The sequence below is a fragment of the Lepisma saccharinum genome, chromosome 16, assembly GCF_977018435.1.
Source record: "Lepisma saccharinum chromosome 16, izLepSacc3.1, whole genome shotgun sequence".
NCBI classification, from domain to species: domain Eukaryota; kingdom Metazoa; phylum Arthropoda; class Insecta; order Zygentoma; family Lepismatidae; genus Lepisma; species Lepisma saccharinum.
Genome location: NC_139244.1, coordinates 38799393 through 38822605, shown reverse-complemented (window position 1 = coordinate 38822605; position 23213 = coordinate 38799393). Strand labels below are relative to the sequence as shown.

At 38.6% G+C, this 23213-nt stretch overlaps 1 protein-coding gene across 1 annotated transcript in view; it reads left to right on the top strand.

Annotated features, from left to right (window-relative positions):
* Window positions 1–9250: 9250 nt before the first annotated feature.
* Window positions 9251–23213, top strand: part of RpS23 (ribosomal protein S23) — a 30257-nt gene continuing 16294 nt past the window's right edge. The window contains exon 1 of the mRNA XM_083137353.1: window positions 9251–9298. Coding sequence (XP_082993479.1) covers window positions 9295–9298 — 4 coding nt within the window. The 5' untranslated portion in view covers window positions 9251–9294. The remainder of the gene's footprint in view (window positions 9299–23213) is intronic.

Below are 23213 nucleotides of genomic sequence, written 5' to 3'. Positions count from 1 at the left end.
TTCTGCGATTTGCACTGGATCTCCTCAATGGTGTCAAAAGGTGACCTTTCAGCTGGATCTTCATCTTCGGGAAGAGTGCGAAGTCCGTAGGAGCCAAATCTAGCGAGGCAGGTGGGTACAGAAGTGAGATCCTGTTGTTTCCAGCGAGAAACTCACATGTGAGAAGGACTCGGTGACAGGGTTCATTGTCATCGTGGAGCATCTAGTTTTTCGTGCGCCACATATCCGGTCGCTTTTGCCAAATGTCCCCCCCTCAGACACCTTAAAACCTGGCAGTAGAACTCGCCATTGACAGTCTGGCCCCTGGGAACAAATTCTCGATGCACAATGCTGCACATATCGAATAAGACGATGACCATGCAATTGGTGGAGCTGTACCATGCAAACACCTCGAACGGGGCATTATAGCATCACCGTAAACTTGCCGAATCATGTCAAATGTGTGTGTGGCAGATTTGCCCAGTTTCACACAGAATTTCACATTTGCTCTTTGTTCTAATTTGCTGTCGATGATGAAATCGCAGACGTGGTAACACACATGGTCAGAATAGCACCAGTTGCACATCTCCCAATGTAAACAGGATGTTGTCTCTTGACACACTAACTTATGAAGGTCGGTGTTCCCAAGAGGCTTTTCAGCGAATCTCCTATAAGTCCACTCGTCATGGTAGACGAGAACTTGCGATCCCTCATACAAGTGTTTGGCTTCTGTTACGAAGATGTTTGCTTATAAGGCCATGCAGATTACATCTGCTGCAAGCTCTCTTTATGTATGACATTAAATTTTAGTCATAGTCTCTTGGATAAATTTTAGTCATAGTCTCTTGGAAGACATTGAAGATAACAGCTTCTTTTTAGTGAAGGTGTTCAAACATTACACCATGTGACTTTTTATTGTGGGGATACGTAAAACAACATGTTTTTGTTCCACCATTACCCATTGACCTGGATGAGCTCAAGGACAGAATCATGGATGTAGTAAATTATGTGTAAGAAGACACACGCAGACACGTTTGGATCAAATTCGGCTATCAGATATTGTCTTAATGTTAGCCTTGAAGCAGGCGAAGGGCACACAGAGCATTTATAATATGGTGAGTGAAACTCAAGGACTTAGTTAATAGTTTGTAATTTTTTGTAATTTGTTGGGTAACTAATGTAACTTATGTAGGTACATATAGATAAAACTAAAACATTTTTAAAAGTTACTTAATCTTTTATGTTAAAGAAACAATAAGCATATCTCTTGTACAGTCATCAGCATTTCTGGTTTGTAATGATTCCATTGGAATTATTATATTATGTACATATTGCTTGCAGTGTATAATTATTTCTCTTGTAGTTCACAGCTCATACAAGCATGTATACAATTTTCAATGTAATGTTTCAGGGGAACACACAGAATAAGAATAAATGTCTGATGAAGGGAGAGTGTATTCTCCCGAAGCATTACTAAAAAATTGGGTTTTTGTGCTTGTATGAACTGTAAACTGCAAGAGAAATGATTCCGTTGGACATTAGCAGGGTTCTTTCAACCCAGAAATATCCAGTACTGTACTTTGTATCAAGCATTGCTGAAGCTTTGTACTAGTGGTGTTTTCCAAGAAGAAAAATGTATCTTTTTGTTTAGAAACAGATTGTCTCTTTACGATTTTGGCAGTGTTTTGAGCACACTGCATTATATGAATGCAGTGCAGAAGTCTGGCAATCAGGCCATTGGCATGGGATCCCAATGAGTTCACTGCTTCATCAGTGACCTTGTATGCTCCCTACATCATTTGTACAGTGACGAACACTGCCGGGTAGTAATGAAAACATTGACTTTCAATGAAATCGTTACAACCCAGCAGTGTCCGTGACTGTACGACCAATGCATGAACGTCCAGAAGGTGGTGAGCAAGGGGCACCATGCCCTCTCCCCCTGGGAAATGAATGTCCAACTAAAAATTATATACTTCACACACAATTTCATTCGTCACAGTAATTTGTTATATTATAAATTCGTTGAAAAAACATGATAATTTCAGACTGAAATAGTGTGTTTTGAGTGGGCATTACTATTATGGGAAAAAATATGACACTTTTGCCACCCCTCGAAAAAACATTTCCTTGCTTGCCCCGCACCCCCCTCCCCCTGGAAAAAATCCTGCGGACGTTCATGTACTAATGTGCTAAATGAGACAAGACTTATTAATATGACATATTATGACTGACTGGCTTGTACTCTATTTTCAGCACATGTTCCCTTTGCGATTATTGGGCTTTCATAAAGGGAAGAAACAAGAAGTTGACAATGGTGTGCGTATTATAATCTCTCAGTGTCAACATGTGTTACTAAAAAAATAGTGTTAGGAATCACCAGGATATGTGGATTTGAATAATTTAAAATTTTCTAAATGCCTCGGACCAAGTAGTAGTCGTTATAAATTCAGTAACTAGCACATCACATCATCACAAACAAATCATATTGAATAAGTAGTTTAAGGTAATAAGTATAAATTTTGTGATTAATACTGCCAATACTTTTATGGGGCTCCACTATATTTTCTCCTCTATAAATATTTCTCGTTCAGTGTTGGTTTCACCTCTGCCCAGGACAATTACCCCCTTATCTATATCTACAGTTTCGGGTCGAAAAACCTACATTTTCATGATGAAAATAAGCATTTCAAGATGGTTTAAATGATTATAAAGAAAGTTAAATTTCTTAGCTGTCAATGGACACAGACAGACTCCATGGTAATATTTTATCCTCCTGAACAAAATTCTGTGTGAACACAGCAGGTTGTTGGTGTATTTAACCCATTACTGCCCAAATTATTTATTTTTCGAAATTTCTTGTATCCTTTGAAACCCTTTTGTAGTTTGTCTAAAATAATGCCAAAATAATGATTTTTATTTTTTTCGACCAATAGTCTTTTAGTTTTAGCATGTCGACAAATGTCGACAGTGAGCACGGATGGCACCATTAATACTGAATAACAAAACCTTAATAAACATGATTATTTTACTAAATATATGGGCAGTTATTACAACGAAATTCCACATATTTTATATTTTTATTGTTTGACATTCAGATTATATTGATACATGAACATATTTACAAGAAATTACAATGCTCATTCATATTTTTACATTTGCAGTGGTACATAATAAAATTCTATCAATTACACTAGACAACAAATTTTAACTTTTTGTTTTTTACAGAGGCCAAAATAGCTGATTTATATGGATTTGAGTGTGCTGAAGTTGAATATGACAATTAAAAATCTAAATTAGCTCAGGTTTGGAAGTTATTGAAACTTTTATGTTCTTCACATATTATAATGGACCATAGTCTAACAAACGTAGCACTGCCTAACACACATTTACTTACCAAACAATTGACAGTGATTTTGGTATTAATTCGATGCACTGATCACAAATATGGAGTTCGTTTTTCTCGAATGGCTCTAGTTTTTAATATACAGGGTGTTGAAGTTTATATTTCTACTGAAATACTGATACATATATTTTTCATATTATATTCAAAATTTTTGAATGACAAGCTTGCTGATTCCATATATCACATCATTTTTGTCAGACTAGTTTTTACAATGCAAACTAGTAAAATGTAACCTATTCACAAATCATGTGAAACTATTAACAGCTACCTTGTTTACAACACGCGTTTTCTCTTCGCCTGCCGCTTATGGGGAAGATTAGAGTCTTTCTGCAAAGTCCAGCAGAAATCTGCCAACATTGAAGCACTGAATCTTCCTTGGTATCGATGTTCCATTACAGAGATTTCTTGGTGAAATCTCTCACCATATTCATCACTAAACGCCCACAATCTTCAAGGAAAACGTTGTTATGAGAGTGAATGAAGTGCATTTTGAGTGACATGTTGCATTTCAGTTTCTCATTGGCACATATAAGGTCATTCACAAGTTCAATATAATTTTCAGCCCTCCTATTGCGTACCAAAATCTCTAAGATTGTTTTTTTACTTTATCTAAAAAATGGGAGCTAAAAAACAAAAACTAATGTCATTTTCGAATTCAGCGTACCAAAATCTATAGGGATTGGGCATTTTCCTTTCTGTAAAAATTTCATTGTTGAACAGTGTTATTTCTGAATTGAGTTGCTACTTTCGAACCTAACTAAATAAAAACATAATTAAATTTTGGAAATAGAAAACAATGCATACTTTGTGTAAGTGTTGCTGATCTATTTCTGTGTGTGTAATGCCTCTGAACACTGTATATGGCATCCGACATTGCACTTCTTACATTTCTTCCTTGTAGCCTTTCCACAATGTCCACAACGTACTTGCTTGGAAACAGTTTCCAAATGATGTGATGTGCCATCAAATCGCACTTCAGGCAATACTCTGGATGAGACTTTAATGCTTGGCCTTCCTGCTAGTGGACGGTTTTTCACGTACGACTGCATATAATTCCGTACTATATACCTCGTAAATTAGAGCAGATCAAGCCCATCTTTTCCTTTAGCAGTCAGGCGGTAAAGTTGCCATGCGTTGTTCATGGAAACGTTAAGCAGATAACTTATCATTGGCCAATACCACTTCTTGTTCCTGATACTAATCCTGTAGCATGCAATGTTTTGGTCCATGCGGTCAACACCACCCATGTAAGTATTGTATAGAGCAACACGAAGGTTGAGGAACTGAAATGTATTTTATGTCCGCATTGCTCCATCGCCTTGCATGTCCCAGAGGTGACACACCCGCGACAGTTGTTGCTACTGTAACGATGTTGTTATCATGGTAGCGTACAAGAGTAATGCCAGTACTTTTGTCTGTTAGTTGATGGTAACTTCCCCGCTCTTGTTTCCTGCACGAACTAACATCCGGAAGTGGAGCATTTTCTACACGATTTGGGCGAACCGTACCAGTTCCATCGTGACCGTTTGCTTGTAAATGTTCCATCAGACGAATGGAAGTAAAATAGTTGTCAAAAAACAAAGAGAGCCGTGAACGAGCCGAAAGTTCGGATATCAAATCCATGACTACAGAGCCACCTACTCCCAATTCTGGTATTGTATTTCTCGTCGCAGCACCTTGATACGGCTCTCCTTGAATAAGATATCCAAGACGCGTCGACAATGCCCATACTTTGAAACCAAAGCGAATGGGTTTCCCGTGGATGTGCTGTTTGGCGCCATGTCTCCCATAATATGGCACCATTGACTCGTCAATTGAGAGATATGTATCACCTGGATAAAATTGAAGCCAACGCTCATTTATCTTCCCAAAACGATCAACAGCGTCTAGTTTTGAATTGTCACAAAAATGTATGTATCTCAGTATTTCTTCAAACCTATTCCTTGACATTGCTTTCGAAACACCTGCGTGATGTACATCTTCAGATAATTCCCAATACATTCTGGTTCTAGCCATTACATTGTATCCAGAAAGGAATAATATTGCAAAGAAAAGTTTGAGTTCATCCTTGCACAATGTAAATGCAGGTTTTCCCTTCTGTACAGCATACTCAATTGTGGATTGAACTATAAATTCAATAACTTCATCGTCCAAAAACATTTCGAACAATTGTACCGGTGTGAAATCATTTTGAAGAAAGTCGGGCCGTGTGAACTCGATCGAAGGTTTGTCTCCGATGTCACTCTTTTCCCACTTACGAACTTGAGACTTTATTCTCTGATGTGAAGGTATAACTTTTACTCCAGTCTTGATTTGTTTACTCTCGATTTGAACACAACTACCGGGATCTTTGCTTTTTGACGCTTCAGATTTTGGTCGCTTCTGCGGAGGACTTCCAAAATCAAACTGAGGCACATCGGACACTGAAACAGCTGCAACATTATCGCACGCACCATCATCTGGTTCACCCTGTCTCAAATGCACTATTCCCTTATCGGTGATTTTGGAGCAAACCAGCACTGCACCTGTCCAAAGTTGATTACCAGAAAGTTTGTTCATATCTCCAACAGGTTCATCTGCATCACTATCCCCATCGCTTAGAAGAACATTCTCAGGAGGCTCGGTGTATACAATTGCATCTAAGAGGTCGTCTGTCTCTTCTAATATACAAGCGATCTGCTCTACAGTCAACTTAGAAAAATTATACAACTGATATCGTAACAGGGCCGGTGATGAAAACAGTGGACCCGTCCGTGCTCACTGTCGACAAATGTCGACACTAAATTATAACGACGTACGTAGAAGATGATAAGAACCATTCAACGAAAGTGAACATAGCGTAAATATAACCAACATGTGCTATTTATGCACACATAAAAATAACCTAATTAAGATTTAGGATAATACGAAAAACATACCTATTGCTAGCAGCCATAGCGCACGATGCAAACACAATGCAAACACGTGTGAACAACAATGACTCCCCAAGCTCTGTGGAGGAAAACTGAAGATCACTCTGCTGCAGTCGCTGAAGTAGTTGCCAACTCATCCACGAAAGTTATCGTTGTAAACAAATATCACAAAACCCATGAGAAAAAAATTATACTAAATTATTAAATTTTATGTCGACAAATGTCGACAGTGGGCAGTAATGGGTTAACTACAGTATGTAACATTGTTATTTGTACACATAGAATTTCCGAGGAAAAAATGTCATATCTACTAGTAAATATAATAATTTTCATATTTACCCGGAAATTAATGTTGAAGGTTTCACCAACAAATGTAAATAAAAATGTATGTTCAAAGTGTATAAACAGAGCATGTAATTTGTGTGAAAAGAGAAAAACATGCTGTTTCATGCAACATTGTTATTCGTACAGGCAAGAGTTTCAATCTTCCTCGCATACAGCGCCACCGCCATTCGGGCGATTTCGTGCAGTTTGCAACTTCGTAACAAGTTTGAACATGCAGGCGCGCTCCCTGTCAAGCGGAATGCTGGCGTAGGTATTGTTGTAGGCCTATCATCTATCTATCAGCGTGTTTGAAATGGACAAGGTGAAGGAACTTAGTTCAGATCTGAAGGATGTTATTATAAATTTGTCCCTTAGAGGTTATTTGTTAAGAAAAATTGGACAGGCAGTCAACAAATCACAGCACAGTTCAATACATAGTAAACAAATTTAGAGAGGAAGGTTCAACACAGAATGTGCCGAGAAAACCAAAAGAGAGAGGGTTGAATATATATGAACGCTTTATTTTTTAAAAAATAAAAAGTGAGAAAACTCCCGACTAGGTGTTCCTCAGTTACGACCGTTAGTAGAAAATGTTGCTGGCAAGATGATGTCCAATCAAACTGTCCGACGTGCCTTGTGGAAGCATGGATATCATGGCAGAGTACCATGAAAGAGGCCGTATGTAAATAAGGTGAATCGCAGGAATAAACTTTCATTCGTGAAAGAGCACATCCACAAGGACCAGGAATTTTCGGATAGTGTCATATGGTCAGACGAGTCCGAGATTAATATGTATGGGTCAGATGGGATAAATAGGGTCTGGAGAAAATCAAATAAAGACAATGATCACATTAACACAGTTCCCAACAGTTAAACACGGTGGTGGGTTATTAATGATTTGGGGCTGTGTGTCGTCCAAAGGTGTTGTCACCATCCAGTTTATTGATGGTATCATGGATGCATATGTCTATTTGGACATATTGAAGAACAATGTAAAGCAGAGTGCCCAAGAAATGGACATGCCGTCTATCTACAGATTCCAACAAGACAATGACAGTAAGCATAAGGCGAGAGTTAACATGAATTGGCTAATATGGAATGTGCCCAAACTACTACAAACACCAGCTTAAAGTCCAGACTTAAATCCCATTTAGCATTTATGGACAATTTTGAAGGGGTGAGTCCATAAAGCAGACGTCAAGTCCAAACAAGAGTTGAAAACTGTTGTGCAAGCCTAGTAGAATAAAATAAGCTCTTTAACATGTCGGAAACTGGTTAATTCTATGAAGAACAGGTGTCAAGCAGTAATTGAAGCCAAAGGATAGGCATCAAAGTATTAGAACTGTCAGTCAATTTGCTCTGAATGTACTTTTTGCTTTTATATTATAAAGTGTATGAATAGAAAAGTTTTACAAAAAATGGCATGTTTCTCTTTCAGTTTCATATAATTTATTATTGTCATTGGTTATACAGAATTTGGTTAAGATTTTATGTTCCTAATGTTATTAGTTATTTAATTGTAAAGAAACAATTTCAAAAGAATGTATTTCCTTTCAGATATTAAACCATTTTCTTTGAAAATCGGTGTGTATGAATAAGAATGTTACATACTGTAGAAGAATCTGAAGAATAATTTCCTACGCAAGGAATTTAAATACTATGAGTTGTGTTGTGTTGTGCTGTTCCATAACAAAACGTGTGACATTTGTTATTCAATGGTCGAGCAGTCCTGCCGCCTATTCTTTATTGCAAATTGGCCAGTGGAATGTAGGAACAGAGGAACCTATTTTGTATTAAACATAAAATGTATTTATATTCCCAAAGCCTATTTTTTGTTTGCTTGTTTAATCTATGTATGTGTTCAATATACATTGGTATTTGTCCTCTCATTTCACAAATGTGAAAAATATATCATTTTGATCTAAAGTGCAAGAGAAGTCTAAATTTTGTCCTTTCTGCATACTTTGGAGTCAAAGCCCATTATGCCCCCCCCCCCTCACAAAATTCTTCAAGATTGGTAAATACTTCGAGTGTGTGTGTACGCAAAATATAATACCGTTTGTATCGATCTTGCTCACAAATGTTTATCTAAAGTCCGTGTGTGTGTTCCAAATCATTTTTTAATCATCATTTGTCTTCAATGGCGCCCGCCCACCGTCCTTTTGTCTTGTTGCATCTTACACGTAACGTCTTTGTATTTTCCCATGATGCATTTGTACTGTAGTGTTGCCATATAAATGAGAACTTCTCTAAGTGCAGGAAAATTTACGTAAAATTTGTAGATAAAAGAGGAAAAATAGAAATTTGATGAAAGATCATAATTTCAGGGAAATATATTTATTCAACAAGTACTTTTTCCGTATCTTTCGCCAAAATATATATTTGTTAGCTTATCTTTTGGTTTTGTTGGCTTGGAACAACAAATATTTTTAACTGTTTTAATGGGGTTTTTATAGGTTAACGGAAATAATGGATCAAGAACAGTTAATTATGTGGAAATTTAATTACCTCGATTAATTTGTTTTTTTAACGTGAGCACTAGCAGAGAAAGGTGAACGGAAATGGATCATTTTGCAACTTGGGCATGGCAACACTGACCCAAGAACTTGTCGTTCTGTTCTCGTCTCGTCTCGTCTCGTCGCGTGTCTTCTCGCCGAAAGTAACTGGAACAAAATGGGTGAGTAATAGTTTATAACATAATTTTTAGCTAATCTTTCATTTTTAAACATCAATATATACTCAGATGTCATATATTTGAATAGTTTAACCTAAGGATACGAGTTACTTTGCGCACGATAATAAATTGTGCGGTTTCTTAGATCTGAAATATTGTGTGGAACACGTGTTACGTGAATAATGGAAATCGATTGCTTTACGTCGAGGAAAATAAAGTGTTTTACAAAACTTGACTGTTGTATAATAGAAGAGCACAACTACTTTCAACATTAATAATAGCAGAGGACTAATTTTATTATTAAAAGCGTACACCAAATAATTGCGGAAATTTGAGTGGTTGTCGCAGTAGGATATACAGTAATTCTCGTTAACATTAGGTCGGTACAAAATTTTAATTTGAAGGCATGTTAGACGCACTTTGAAAACTTCAGCATGATGTCATAACCTGAATGCATGATAAGCATTATCGAAAACTTGTTACGTGTGTGGGAGAGCAAAATTTTGTAAATTGGAAATTTATATATTTCTTGGAGCATGTTTTATGGCATATTTTGGTGATATTTATGTCGTGGAAGAAATCCTAGACCCTTTTAATGTTCATTGATTGAACAAACCATTCACATTGCAATGGTCTGACAAAGTAGGTTAAGTTACCTCATATTTTGAGTTTTCTTTATTTATATTATCTAATGTATATCTAAGTCAAGCGTCAAGTCAAGTTTGCAACAGGTTTTCGCATATGTAGATCCAAACGTGCGCGCAGAATATAGTTCCACCCAGACGTGTTCTATTGACACAACTGCATACTTGCAAGACAACAGTTATTTAATTTGGGTAAATTTCTCGTATCGGACAAACAGCTGAAATTTCCTACTTCTTTTCATTTCAATATTCGTACTTACATATTCTGCACTGACAAACATTGCTGAAGGTTACATTTCGCTAATTTCACCGAAAATAGCTATATTTGCGACATATCGAGTAAGTTTTCTTGGTTGCTTCTTCCCTTCCGTAACACGGGAAATGGCCGTCACAGTTTCACCACCGTAGTCCATTTGCAATGTTTCAACCCCACCACACGTAGAAAGTGCAAGATAAGCGAAATTGAGTGATCCGCGATCGGCACAATTGCTCATTATTTAGCGGTGAGGAGGAATGTCGGAAATGTGTTCGGGAAGGTAGTTTTGATCAATTTTAATGCGAATGCATGTGGTTTTCTACGAAAATTATTTCCGACGAGCTATTGCTGCTGCCGCTATTTGCTTTCTGCACGAGAGCACAATACACGCTATTGCTGCTGCTAGAAGCCGATGTTGTCCGAATGTGGGAAACGTGTTCGGGAATGAAGTTTTGATCCATTTTAATGCGAATGCATGTGGTTTTCTACGAAAATCTATTTCCGACGAGCTATTGCTGCTGCCGCTATTTGCTTTCTGCACGAGAGCACAATACACGCTATTGCTGCTGCTAGAAGCCGATGTCCGAATGTGGGAAACGTGTTCGGGAATGAAGTTTTGATCCATTTTAATGCGAATGCATGTGGTTTTCTACGAAAATCTATTTCCGACGAGCTATTGCTGCTGCCGCCATTTGCTTTCTGCACAAGAGCACAATACACGCTATTGCTGCTGCTAGAAGCCGACGTTGTCCGTATATGCTAAATTGGACGAAAGGAGTGCTAATGGAACCTAACCTAATAGGCCTAACCTAACCTAGTAGGCATACCTCGTCCCCGTGATGGTCCGTGGGGCTATCGTGAATTTTTAAGCTAACGTCAATGGTTTTTGGGGCTACCCGTGGATGGTGTGAGGGAAATAAAGAACAACAGGAAGTACTCGTTAATGTAAGAAATATACATTATTTTCGTTACAAATTCATTATTTCACCTAAAGAAATGTTCCGCAATGCAGAATGTTACGTTAACTACATTAACGAGTACTTACTGTTGTTCCTTATTTCCCACTAACCATGCACGGGTAGCCCCAAAAACCATTGACGTTAGCCCAAAACTCTAGATAGCCCCACGGACCATCACGGGGACGAGGTATGCCTACTAGGTTAGGTTAGGCCTGTTAGGTTCGGTTCCATTAGCACTCCTTTCATTCAATTTAGCATCCGCGCATCCGGCACACGTCATTTTCAAAACGTGTTACATAAACGTATGTTTGAAAACACTGGTCCGGATTACGTCATCACGCACAGGCTACATCCACCTGGAAGTAAATGGATGCAAGAGCTCTCGTGCAACGGTCACACATTTATATCGAAAAAAAGATGATTAACCGGCAAAATTGAATGAACGATGCGAGAAAACACTTCCCCGAACTTCCACAACTATAAAGAAACTTCATTCGGTAAGTAATTTCTCCTGTAAATTTGACGAAATCCGTTTGTCCGATACGAGAAATTTACCGTTAATTTGTAAAATACAGACAAAATGATACGTCCATTAGCAGGTATGTACTTCAGCGGTTGCAAACACGGTAACAGTCTGATAGAGTGAAAACACATTTCTTTAAATTTACAGGAGAAATGACTGGAAACTACTTACAGAATTGAGGGTAACATTGTTGTATGAGGGAAATGGATTCCTTAAAATTTACAGGAGAAATGTTACTTGTTTACTATCCTTCGGACACATTTATTTATTTTTACAGAAGAAACTACTTCCCGTAATAAGTTCCTGTAGCATTGTCGAACATCGGGAAAGTGTTTTGTGTGATGTTGGAATGTTTCATAGCTGATATTCATGTTGTTCGTTGAAAATCAATTCTCCTACGGAGAATAGCGTTTGGCGCATACACCTTCGTTCGAAGAAAATTGTAATCTTTCGTGGCACTATCCGTGAATCCTTTTTGGGGCTATCCGTCCTGGAATAAGTGGGAAACATCTAGAAATTGCAAAATAAGTGAAAATAAAGCGTTAGTTTTGTTTACCTAACAACCACGCAGCAATAGTTCGTGGGGCTAGTGAGAATGGTTCGTGGGACTAGAGACAATGGTTCGTGAGGCTAGCATCAATGGTTCGCAATTTCTAGACGTGACCGACAAATTTTAACTTCAGATTTGTGGTTAGCAGGCCTCAATTAGTGAGTGTGTCAAATATAAAGAAAATCGGAGAGGGGTCCAGTCATCTCAAGTCATACCTTCTTTCTAAACCAAAAACAATAATATACACACATGCTCTCATGTTTAGAATTAAATAATCTATGCGCAGAAAAAGGTAAAGTGTTCCCCTGTGCTTAGCACCATACCTTGATGGCATATAGGGGGTGCAGGGATAACGTCCCACACTTTCCTGATCCATGAGTGGGGGTGATGTGATCAGCAACGTGCCCCTGACTGCCTCCCCCCCCCCCCCCGGTACCCATGTTATTTGACGCTGGGGCCGCTTCCAATCTATGCCCAGAAAGCACTTCTAAAATTTAATGTTTCAGGAGACAAAAAGAAGCAAAACTACATTCCGCTTACCATGCATGCAGATTTTGATGTGTTGTGCAGTTGGCAATGCTGTGGATTTTCTCAGTGTCTACGATGTAAGCAGCTCGGAGGTTGAGGCAAGACTGGCACGGAAGATTCTGAGCTCAGTTCTCGCGCGGATTGATACATAAAACCTGCTGCAAACTTAGCTTGACGCTTGGCTTAGCTAATTATATTATCTAGACAGGATAGTCCTCTTTTTAGGTTTATCATTGATACAATTCAGATTATGGTATCACAAAGTTGTTGCACACTCTGTCTGATCCCCCATAATTATAATGTTAAAATTTTTATGTGTACTGAGATGCATTATAACCTTTTTCGTGTGTTCGATAAAGACAGAAAGGTAATGGTTCAGATTATTTTATGGTAATTTTTTTTTTCAAATTCTCCTACCAGGAGAACTAATTATCGTAGAATTTTGGCAATCATTGTCATGCGAAATTTGAACCTTTCTTAAAGTAATGAGCACTGTTTGGATTTAGAAAAGCTTTATTTATGTTGAAAAAAAAAAACAACTTTAAAATTACCTTACGCAAGGGTACATGTTTCCCATGGACAGTGTATTTTATGTTGACAAGTGACTAAGTGTCGTAAACTAGTGGGAATTAATGTAGAAGTAAATCGGAACCTTAGTAGAATGCATTTAGGGACTTTATTTTAATGGTAAGAGAACCAAACTTGGCCTGCCTAAGCTAACTACAAAAGCAATATTGAACAAAATCTTTAGTAATGGCTAAAACTCCGCAGTATGTGTTAACAGAACAGAGGCGTGGCGTGCATGTAACCGCTGTTACCGCAGGTAACAACAGGATATAAAGAATTGAAGAAGCTGTATTAAAATATTATTACATACATAAACTGGTAATATTGTCTTAAGTAATATTGCAGACTGACATTTTTTCTGACACTGGCAAAAGCGAAGAGGAGGACTGATCCGGTAGCCTCCTCAGACAACATGAGGAAAGGGCTCTGAGCCCACACAAGGAAGACTTCGCGTTGCGACAAAGACTGACCGCGGGAGAAGGAGGTGGGTTATTGCCATGCCTGTTTAGCCGCCACAGTTGCCGTTGATCCTTACCGGATACAGATCAGTGTTGCCATATTCAATTGACAGAAGAGAGTTAAGTCGCCTAATCGGTTGTATCTTACTCTGAAGGTGTCCACTCACACTGGTTAACGATGGTGTAGTGGTAGCGTCTCTGCTTTGTAATCAAGGGGTCCCGGGATCGATACCCGGTGGAGGCACAAGTGGTTTGGATCCCACTTTAAACTGTAGGTTCAGTCCCGATTAGCCTTACTGTGTATAAAGTGGACTTAAAACGCCAAATCAAACTAATAAAAAAAAATCAAATCTCACTGGGGAAAAGCAAACTACCAAGTGATATTTTGTATTTACACTAAATATCAGCGATTACTTAAGTCCTCTTTGTCCTTCTTCGACATCATGGGCGAGAAGGAGAGGGATGGTCAAGGGGCCCGCTGTCCTTCTAAAAATGTCTACCTAAAATTCTATATTTCACACATACAGTGCTAAAAAAAAATTCTTAAAAGCTAGGCGTCAGGAAACTACATACTAGCAATTGTGCATACTACACCGTGTTTCAAAAGTCGCACAACCCAAACTTTGAAAATGTATATTGTGAAAACCGTAAGAGGTATTTACACCAGGTTTTGTGCACTAAACTGCTAATGTACCCTATCACTGGGTTAATAAATTTGTGAGCATGTATCCAAATAAAAGCAATGACATTATTTTAAAAAATATTATTAATTTGCTGAAAACATCTGAGAATTGATTTTCAACAATATATACCAACGTAGAAATTTTCGACCAGGACTCGAACACTGGTCTCGGATATAACGTGCCATTGCTTTAACGACTGAGCTACTGACCCAGCCTGGCCTCGCCTGATTTTTCGCTGTCGCTATTATACCTGCATGGAATCTTCTCTGCCAGTGCTACCGCAACGGGATTTGTTGCCTTTGAAATACAGTAGACTTCGACATTGCCTGGTTCCTCCCAGCGTAGAGAATTTAATTTATTGAAGATGAGGCATCCACAGGAAATGTACTACGTAGAAATTATCAGCAAAAAATGCATTAATATCTCTACGCTGGGAGGAACCAGGCAATGTCGAAGTCTACTGTATTTCAAGAGCAACAGATCACGTTGCTGTAGCACTGGCAGAGACGATGTCACACAGGTAAAACAGCAACAGCAAGAGATCAGGCGGGCTCAGTGGTTAGAGAATTTGTACGGTATGCCAGAGACCCAGGTTCGAGTCCTGGTCGAGCCTGCATTTTTCGCTGAAAATTTCTACGTAGTACATCTCCTGTGTGTGCCTAATCTTCAATAATAATTCCAACTCTTAACAATTTGTGGGACTAGTCGTAAAACAGTTGGTTTGTGAGGTACAGCAGGAGCAGGAGATTTTTCTTGGAAAACCTCTTTCACATGAGTGTAAGAATGAGTAGTAAAATACTCTTCAGCAATGCACACGCGCTGCTCCAAAGAATATGCCATGCTGAATCAATTAAAAGAACAGGCGTAGTAGCGTCGAAAGAAGTGAAGAGAATTCAGTGTAACCAGAGGCAGACTAGGATTCTCTCAAGAGTCCAATTTCGGCACAAAATCTTGGTTTATGATTTTTCACGTAAATGTATAGCCAATACTTGGGCACATGTGGCGTGCGTCTGTTGACAATATTTCGATCTGCTAGCATTGCCATAGTGTCAAAAATGGCACTTTTCACTCAACCCGTAAAATCGTCAATAAAAAAAATCCATGAAATGTTGCACATGACCAATATTGGTTGCAAATGATAGATTGATGTGATATCAGTCATCAGACGTCTAATTTAGGGATGGCCAAACGGATCCGGATCCGAAAAATCGGGATCCATTCGGATCCAAAGGTTACGGATCTGGATCCGGATCCAAAGGTTACGGATCTGGATCCGGATCCGAGAGTTTCGTATCTCAATCCCATTATAATATTACCACACCTTAAAAGGTATTATGATCTTCGATTACAAAGAAATTTTTCGTTACTCCTAGAATAATTTTTTTCAAGTGTTGTTCCTAAAATACTTTGCTACGCATCGGCTAACACACTCGTGCACAAATTTCAGAGGTGTAAATGCCTTTGAAACCAATATGTATTCATTCGAATGTATTGGAAATGAAAACACACATAAATGTGAGACATTCCATTCCAGGATGAAACCTTTAACATATATAACAAGATAGAAATGTTATACAAAAATTATACAATTGTTCTACAGTTACAGTTTTACAAACTAAAATAAAACATTATAATATATGCAGTGTTAAATAATTACAAAGTGTAAGACTAACAAGGGAGGTTATCTATGTGTCCCCCTCCGATTTCCATGAAATTTGGCAGTATAGTGGGGCCCAAAGGAAGAATTACGTGTTTTTTTTTTTTCAGCTAAAATACGGTTTTAGGGGGCAAAAACCCCTCAAATGTCAAGATGAGGACATTGAAGTGAGGATCTGACCCCCGTTTCCCCCTCTGATTTCCATGATACTTGGCAGGTGTGTGTATAAACGGGCCCAAATGAAGAAATAGTGTTTTTTTTTGTTTCAGCTAAAAAACGGTTTTATGGGGCAAAACCCCCTCAAATGTCAAGATGAGGACAAATTGAAGTGAGGATCTGACCCCTGTGTCCCTCCGATTTCCATAAAACTTGGCAGGTGTATAGTGGGGCCCAATGGAAGAAATGCGTCTTTTATTTTTTCAGCTAAAAAAAAACTGTTTTAGGGGGCAAAATCCCCTCAAATGTCAAGATGAGGACAAATTGAAGTAATAATCTGACCCCTGTGTCCCCCTCCGATTTCCATGATACTTGGCAGGTGTGTGTATAAACGGGCCCAAATGAAGATACACGTGTTTTTTTTTTTGTTTCAGCTAAGAAACTGTTTTAGGGGGCAACCCCCCCCCCCCAAATGTCAATATGAGGACAAATTTAAGTGTGCATTTGACTTATGTGTCCCCCTCCGATTTCCATGAAACTTGGCAAATGTATAGTGGGGCCCAAATGAAGAAATATGTGTTTCTTTGTTTCGGCAAAAAATTTGTTCTAGGGGGCAACCTCCTCTCAAATGTCAAGATGAGGACAAATTGAAGTGGGGATCTGACCCCTGTGTTCCCCTCCGATTTCCATGAAATGTGGCAGGTGGATAGAGGGGCCCAAAGGAAGAATTACATGTTTTTTTGTTTCAGCTAAAAACTTTTAGGGGGCAAAATCCCCTCAAATGTTAAGATGAGGACAAATTGAAGTAAGAATCTGACCCCTGTGTCTTCATCCGATTTTCATGAAACTTGGCAGGTGTATAGAGAGGCCCTATGCCCCCTGTTTCTTCCTATGCCATATTTACGTAGTTTCGGGGTCAGATCCCCACTTCAATTTCTCCTCATCTTGACATTTGAGGGTTGGGGCCTCTATACACCTGCCAAGTTTCATGGAAATCGGAGGGGGAGACTTAAGACCTCCCTTGTAAGTGTATTAATTAATTACAAATCACGCATGCGCGCGCACACACTATATATATATATGTATGTGTATATATATATATATATATATATATATTAGCAGGTAACAATAGGCCTATGTTATAAGCACATTCTTACTTTCCAAAGAAGCGCATGTGGGATGGCAAAACGGATCCGGATCCGAAAGTTCTGGATCCGGATCCGCTAGGATCCCTAGTCTAATTATGGCCCTTCGATAATTTCTTACCTATTTTTCTCATTCAAAAATGCATTTCTTGAAAAAATTTTAATGCTGCCTTCTGCCAGTTATTGATTTATCTAAATTTTCTGTATGGAGAAAACTGATAATTTTAAGCATTGAAAAATATCTCAATGGATGAGATTTTATAATGCAGACAACCTGGTGTAAATATCTGCTACTGTTTTCATGATATACATTTTCAAAGTTTGGATTATGCAACTTTTGAAACACTCCGTATAAGAAGCTGAGCATCACGGTATTCAAAACATTGCTAAATCATCGAGAAAACAGGAAATGGGGTGTTGGGGGACAAAGAGTAAGAAATTATTACTCACACTCTGAAATGTTCACAGTGTTGATTTTTTAAAAGAAAATCATTTGCTAACTTACGCTGTACTGCAATTTGAACTTAAAATCATCAAAATTTTGTACATATTACTGCATAAGATCACAGTCGCCAGGCTGAAATTTTTAGTCGCCCTGGCGACCGGGATTTTTCGAGCCCTGCACATATAATATTATTTCAGTTACAGGAATTTGTGATAATTGTTGAAAGGCCTATTGAGATTGACATACGTTGTCGCAGGAATGCGATAATTTCGGATTGAAGCAATGTTTGTGAGATAGCAGCACTGTTTTTGGGTGAAAACATTACTTAGAAGCATAATTTCCCAATTGTTATCTTAGCATGCTCTGAAGTGTCAGGTGTCGCAGGTTCGAATCCTCAGCAAGAAATGGTTATTGCAATGTTTGTTGTTGTTAGTAGTGGTGTGAGAAATGAGATTTCTGTGGATTTAGCGAAACATGGATGTGGGAGGAGTTAGGAAGCAGATGAAGACTAGTTCTGCTCTACATATGTTTTATTTGAAACGAAAAGTTTCGCGATTTGGGCAAATCTGGTTTCAAAAGAACTAAGATGGCAACAGTAGTCGAACTGGATTTCTTGCAGTGTACGGTTCCAAAGGAAATATTGTCTATTGGGGAAGTGCCAATGCTGAGAGGGGAGGGGGCAAGGAGGGTGCTTCACATGATACAAAAGTAAACAACGGTTGGCGGGAGTGACTGGGGACTGTGCAGTGCGAGTTTTGTGAGTGGTGTCTTTCGTCGTTTTCGGGCATTGTCAATTAATTAACAAGTGGTGTTAATTACTTCGATGTTTCTGTAAGTATTAAATTAAGTATTTATTTCTTTATTAGGCTAATGTTTATTGTGTCAACAACCAATGTTTGCGATTTCACTGCAGTGCTTGTGCCAACTTTTTTTCCTGATTAATAACTTTACCAAAATATAGTATTGAATTGCAGTCGTACCAGAATAATAATATATGAACTACTTGGAATACATTGGGGGGGGGGCATGAGGTGGGGAGGCGTCCAAGTCTTACGGCTTCTTCCTTAAATGTCCTACTGATAACCGGTAACACTTTTAAAAATCTCACGCCACTGTAACAGAAGTAAATTGAAATCAAACCATGTTGAAATTGATTAATTATGTAGTATTGCCCGAACACCTCTCACTCATTTATTTTGTTAATTTTAGCATTGATACTTACCTATTCTGCATTGCGGAAGATTCTTTAAGGTGAAGTTATGCTTTTGTCCATAAAATAGTGTCATAAAATAGTGTCAACTTTTCATATTGCGAGTCATTGTTTGTCTTCCTTGTTTCGCTTGTGTAACAGAAAATATGGCGTGCACTCGTCATGGATCATCGCACGTGGTGCTTGTGTTTTTTTGATTTGCAGTGCGCAAGCAGTATTTGAAACCTTAATGATCGAAAAGTACATACTATTACGATTTTTTTTACGTGTTTCCATGATTACATCCATGAACCATGCACGATAAGGTTAGGTTAGGCAAACACAGTTAAAAGAAGATTTAAAAGTATTTATGACATAAACAGCTACTACGTGTCGAACAGATGGTTTTCGATTTCAGGAAGCAAAAAGCGTGTTAGGAAACACTGACATGGGGTTACGTCATCGAACACAGGCAAATAGCAAGGAAATGGCAGCAATCATCTCTACATGTTGAAAATATTTCTCGGGAAAGAATTTCGGGTCAGATAGTTTAAACCAGGGCGCGAAATTTCCAGTCGCCAGGTCGCCATTGGCGACCAAAAGTTTGGGGCTGGCGACTAAAATTTTGTTATTTCAAATATGTGTCAAACATGCCCGAACATCTCAATCCAACTTTCGTACATGGTTTTGGAAAGCGAGCCGATTGAAAATCCTGTGTCGACTCAACGCCGACACCATCTAATCGGACCTCAGTGTCCTCCATCGGAGGCAAAACCACAACTGTAAATCTTGGGGTGCAGAACGCACCGACAAAGGAAGGCTAGTTAAGAGTTGCCAAGCGTCCGACCACTCACTCCCCCCCCCCTTAAACAGAGCAGGGAGCCGGGCGTTCTTCCCTGGTTCGTTCCACTGCTTTTTTCTTTCTGTTTTTTTTTTTCCAAGCGTAGCAAAATGTTCATTTCGGCTTTCATTACGTCTATTAATTATAGTCATTATTATTATGCATATTCAAACTTACATGTAAAAAATGTAGACCAATATAAAGTTCAATGAAAGATTGTTTTTATAAAGTTCACTTTATGCCCAAAAAGGCTAATCGGGGTTGAACCTACAGCTCAAAGTGGGATTCGAACTACATTGTACCCCCACCGGGTAAGGAATTCTGCTCCCCTTGATTTCAGAGTGACGTTATCACTACGTCCTGGAGGAGGCCCAGTTCAATTAGAGAGATTCCAAAATATAAAACTTAGGTTTCTCAGTGGTTTGACTGATTGATTTGCTTTATTTTACTTCGCTTTTTTTGTGCCACTTTTGGCTAATTTGCGAAGATGGGGATGAGTGGTGATATGATGGAATTGAATGGACACTCACGAACATCCATGCCCATGGCATGGCGCGATATGCCAACCAATCCGCCACGTTGCCGGCTGGTTTCTCAGTGGGTTAACACTTTTAACTGTGAAGAGTACAGAATATAATCCCCTTGTAAACTGGATCCCTAATTCGATATGCAGTGGAGATGTCCTACACGCTGGTTCATATATTAAATTGATTGATATTGATTTGGCGTTTTAAGTGCACAGTAGGTTAATCGGGACTGGACCTACAGTTTAAAGTGGGATCCGAAGCACTATGTGCCTCTGTGCCACCATCATATCTTATATGATATATATATATATAACTTAATTTCTGCTTTGCTCAAAATGCTACCTTCCACCGACCTTCTTGGCGAAGTCTTTAGTACAGTGTCCTACGACGCCAGAGTTTCTGGGTTCAGATACCATCCTGGGTGTCCCTTCCTAACTTTCATACCATCACCGCACATCCACATCTTCGCGGTTGAATAAAAATAACAGAAACGTTTATTTACGTCGCGGAAGAACAAATACTGTGAAAAGTCTACTGAACAGAAATACAATTATTAAATATATTATTATTATACACTGAAAAAGTAATTCACGGATGTTACTTTTTTAAAATGTGTCAGCCACAAATATGTTTGATTACATCGATTTTATCAAAAAATATTGTTATTTTAACGTACTTGTGTTTATTACGCGTATAAAGCTAAGTGAGAGAGAATGTAGCGTAGCGACAATCTTTAATTATTTATTATCACGGATTTTCGCGCAGGTGCTTTTTTTTCTATTTTTTTCCAAAACGATGTTAAGTAAATTATTCCGCAGGGCAGGGCACATTTTTAAAAACAAAAACATAACTATTCCCTTAAAAAAATGACTGCGCCAATTTAAAGTTATCTTGTTCCAGTGCCAGCCTGAACTGCTCTAAAATGCAAAGGTCTGTGATTAGAATAAGATTATGTGTGAAATACATACTTTATACATTGATGTTTAATTTATCTGGGACGAGCATGGGTCCAAGGGCGCTCGCAGGATTTTTCTCAAGGAGCCAGCAGAGCTTCAGTCGTAATTCTTTACAAATCATAAAATAGAAATTGAAATAACAATACCTACATTACTGCTAATTTGGGAAACAACATTTTAACAGTATGTAACTAGAATATACATCTACTAATTGTAAATATCTCCGTCGCATAACCTGACTTTGCTTTTGCTGCCATAAAAAAAAAAAAAAAAACATTCTATGGCGGCACCCTTTTTCTTTTGCCAGCCTCCTCACCTACTCCTCGCTACGGGCCTGTCTTCATCCCTCCCCTAACATGTCGCTGGGCGATGCAGTGACCATGGCCAGAGAGGGCTGGCTGCTGACACCCGAGAAGCGCGAAAAGATGTGGCAACGTTTCGACTGTCAACGGAGATACGCGTTGAGATTTTGGCAGCAAGAGGGGTGAGTGAGATGTGGCGAACAGAATATGCATCTTGTACCGTGCGGACTTGAGGGGTAGAGTGGAGCAGACCGTGGCTCCTTGCTTGTGCGCGGAAAAACTCAGTTTTCACAGTTGTGAACTGCTCTCGCGCGCTTAGTGTCCAGTCTTCGTTTCGTTGAAAAAAAGAATGCTATAAATGCACTCGTGAGCGTTACGTTCGTTCTGTTTACCTCGTTCTTTTTGGTTCGGTGGAAGTTGCCTGTGAGTGAACTGGTTCCAGACAATTAGTTTTATTTAGTTCAATTACTGCTATGGAGAAGAAGCAAACAAACATACGATCCTTTTTCGTTACGGGTGATGTATCAAAATCAGATGGTAGCAGTGTTCAGCTTACCTCATCTCCCAGCTGTTCTAAAAGTGGTAAAAGGAAATGTGATAGTGATTCAGTGTCATTTCCAGTTAAAAGGAAATTTAATAAAGAGTGGTTAAACCATTTTGAGTGGTTGTTGTATGACGAAGCAACAAATGTCGCATCTTGCAAATATTGTAAACAGGTGCCTGCCTACCAGTAACGTTGATAAAAAATGGGTCAATGGGTTTTCTGTACCTTTTAAGAGTCCTTTTTAAAGCATAGTCAGAGTAAAGTCCATAGTGAAAATGTTGCCAGTGCAAAGGCAAAAGAATGCCCGACAGAAACACAGATGGCAAAATGCATTAAAAAAATGGATCACCAGATGTTTTCTCATCTCACAAATTTATTTAATGTAGCATACTATGTAGCTAAACATGAGAAACCATTTAAAGACTTTGTAGATCTGCTGTGTTTGGCAGGAAAATTAAGTGTGAGTGTTGTACCTAAGTATGGCAATGAAAAGCAATGCAGATAATTTATTCATTTCATAGCTGAAACTTTGAAGTTAGATCTAGTGGACAAAATAAAGAAAAGTACATACATCAGCCTTCTGATTGATGGATCCACAGATAGATCATCAGTCGAGCATGCAAATGTGTATGTTCGATACGTGGATGCAAATGATGGTCACATCAAAGAGGACATTTTAGGAGTAATAGAGCTCCCGAACTCTACTTCTGCTGGTTACTTCACTGCCGTAACTGATTATTTAGATAAGGCAATAGGTCCAAATAAATACAGAAACAAGTGTTACATTGTAGGCTTGGGTACTGATGGTGCAGCAAATATGGTCGGGCACAAATCAGGATTGGCTGTGCAAATGAAATCTATTTGTAATAAAATGGTAAATATTCACTGCCTTGCACACCGTTTGCAGTTAGCTGTGATGGATGCGTGTGGTGAAGTTGAATATCTTAGAACATTTGATTCCGTGATTAGGAATATTTTTCAGTTTTAT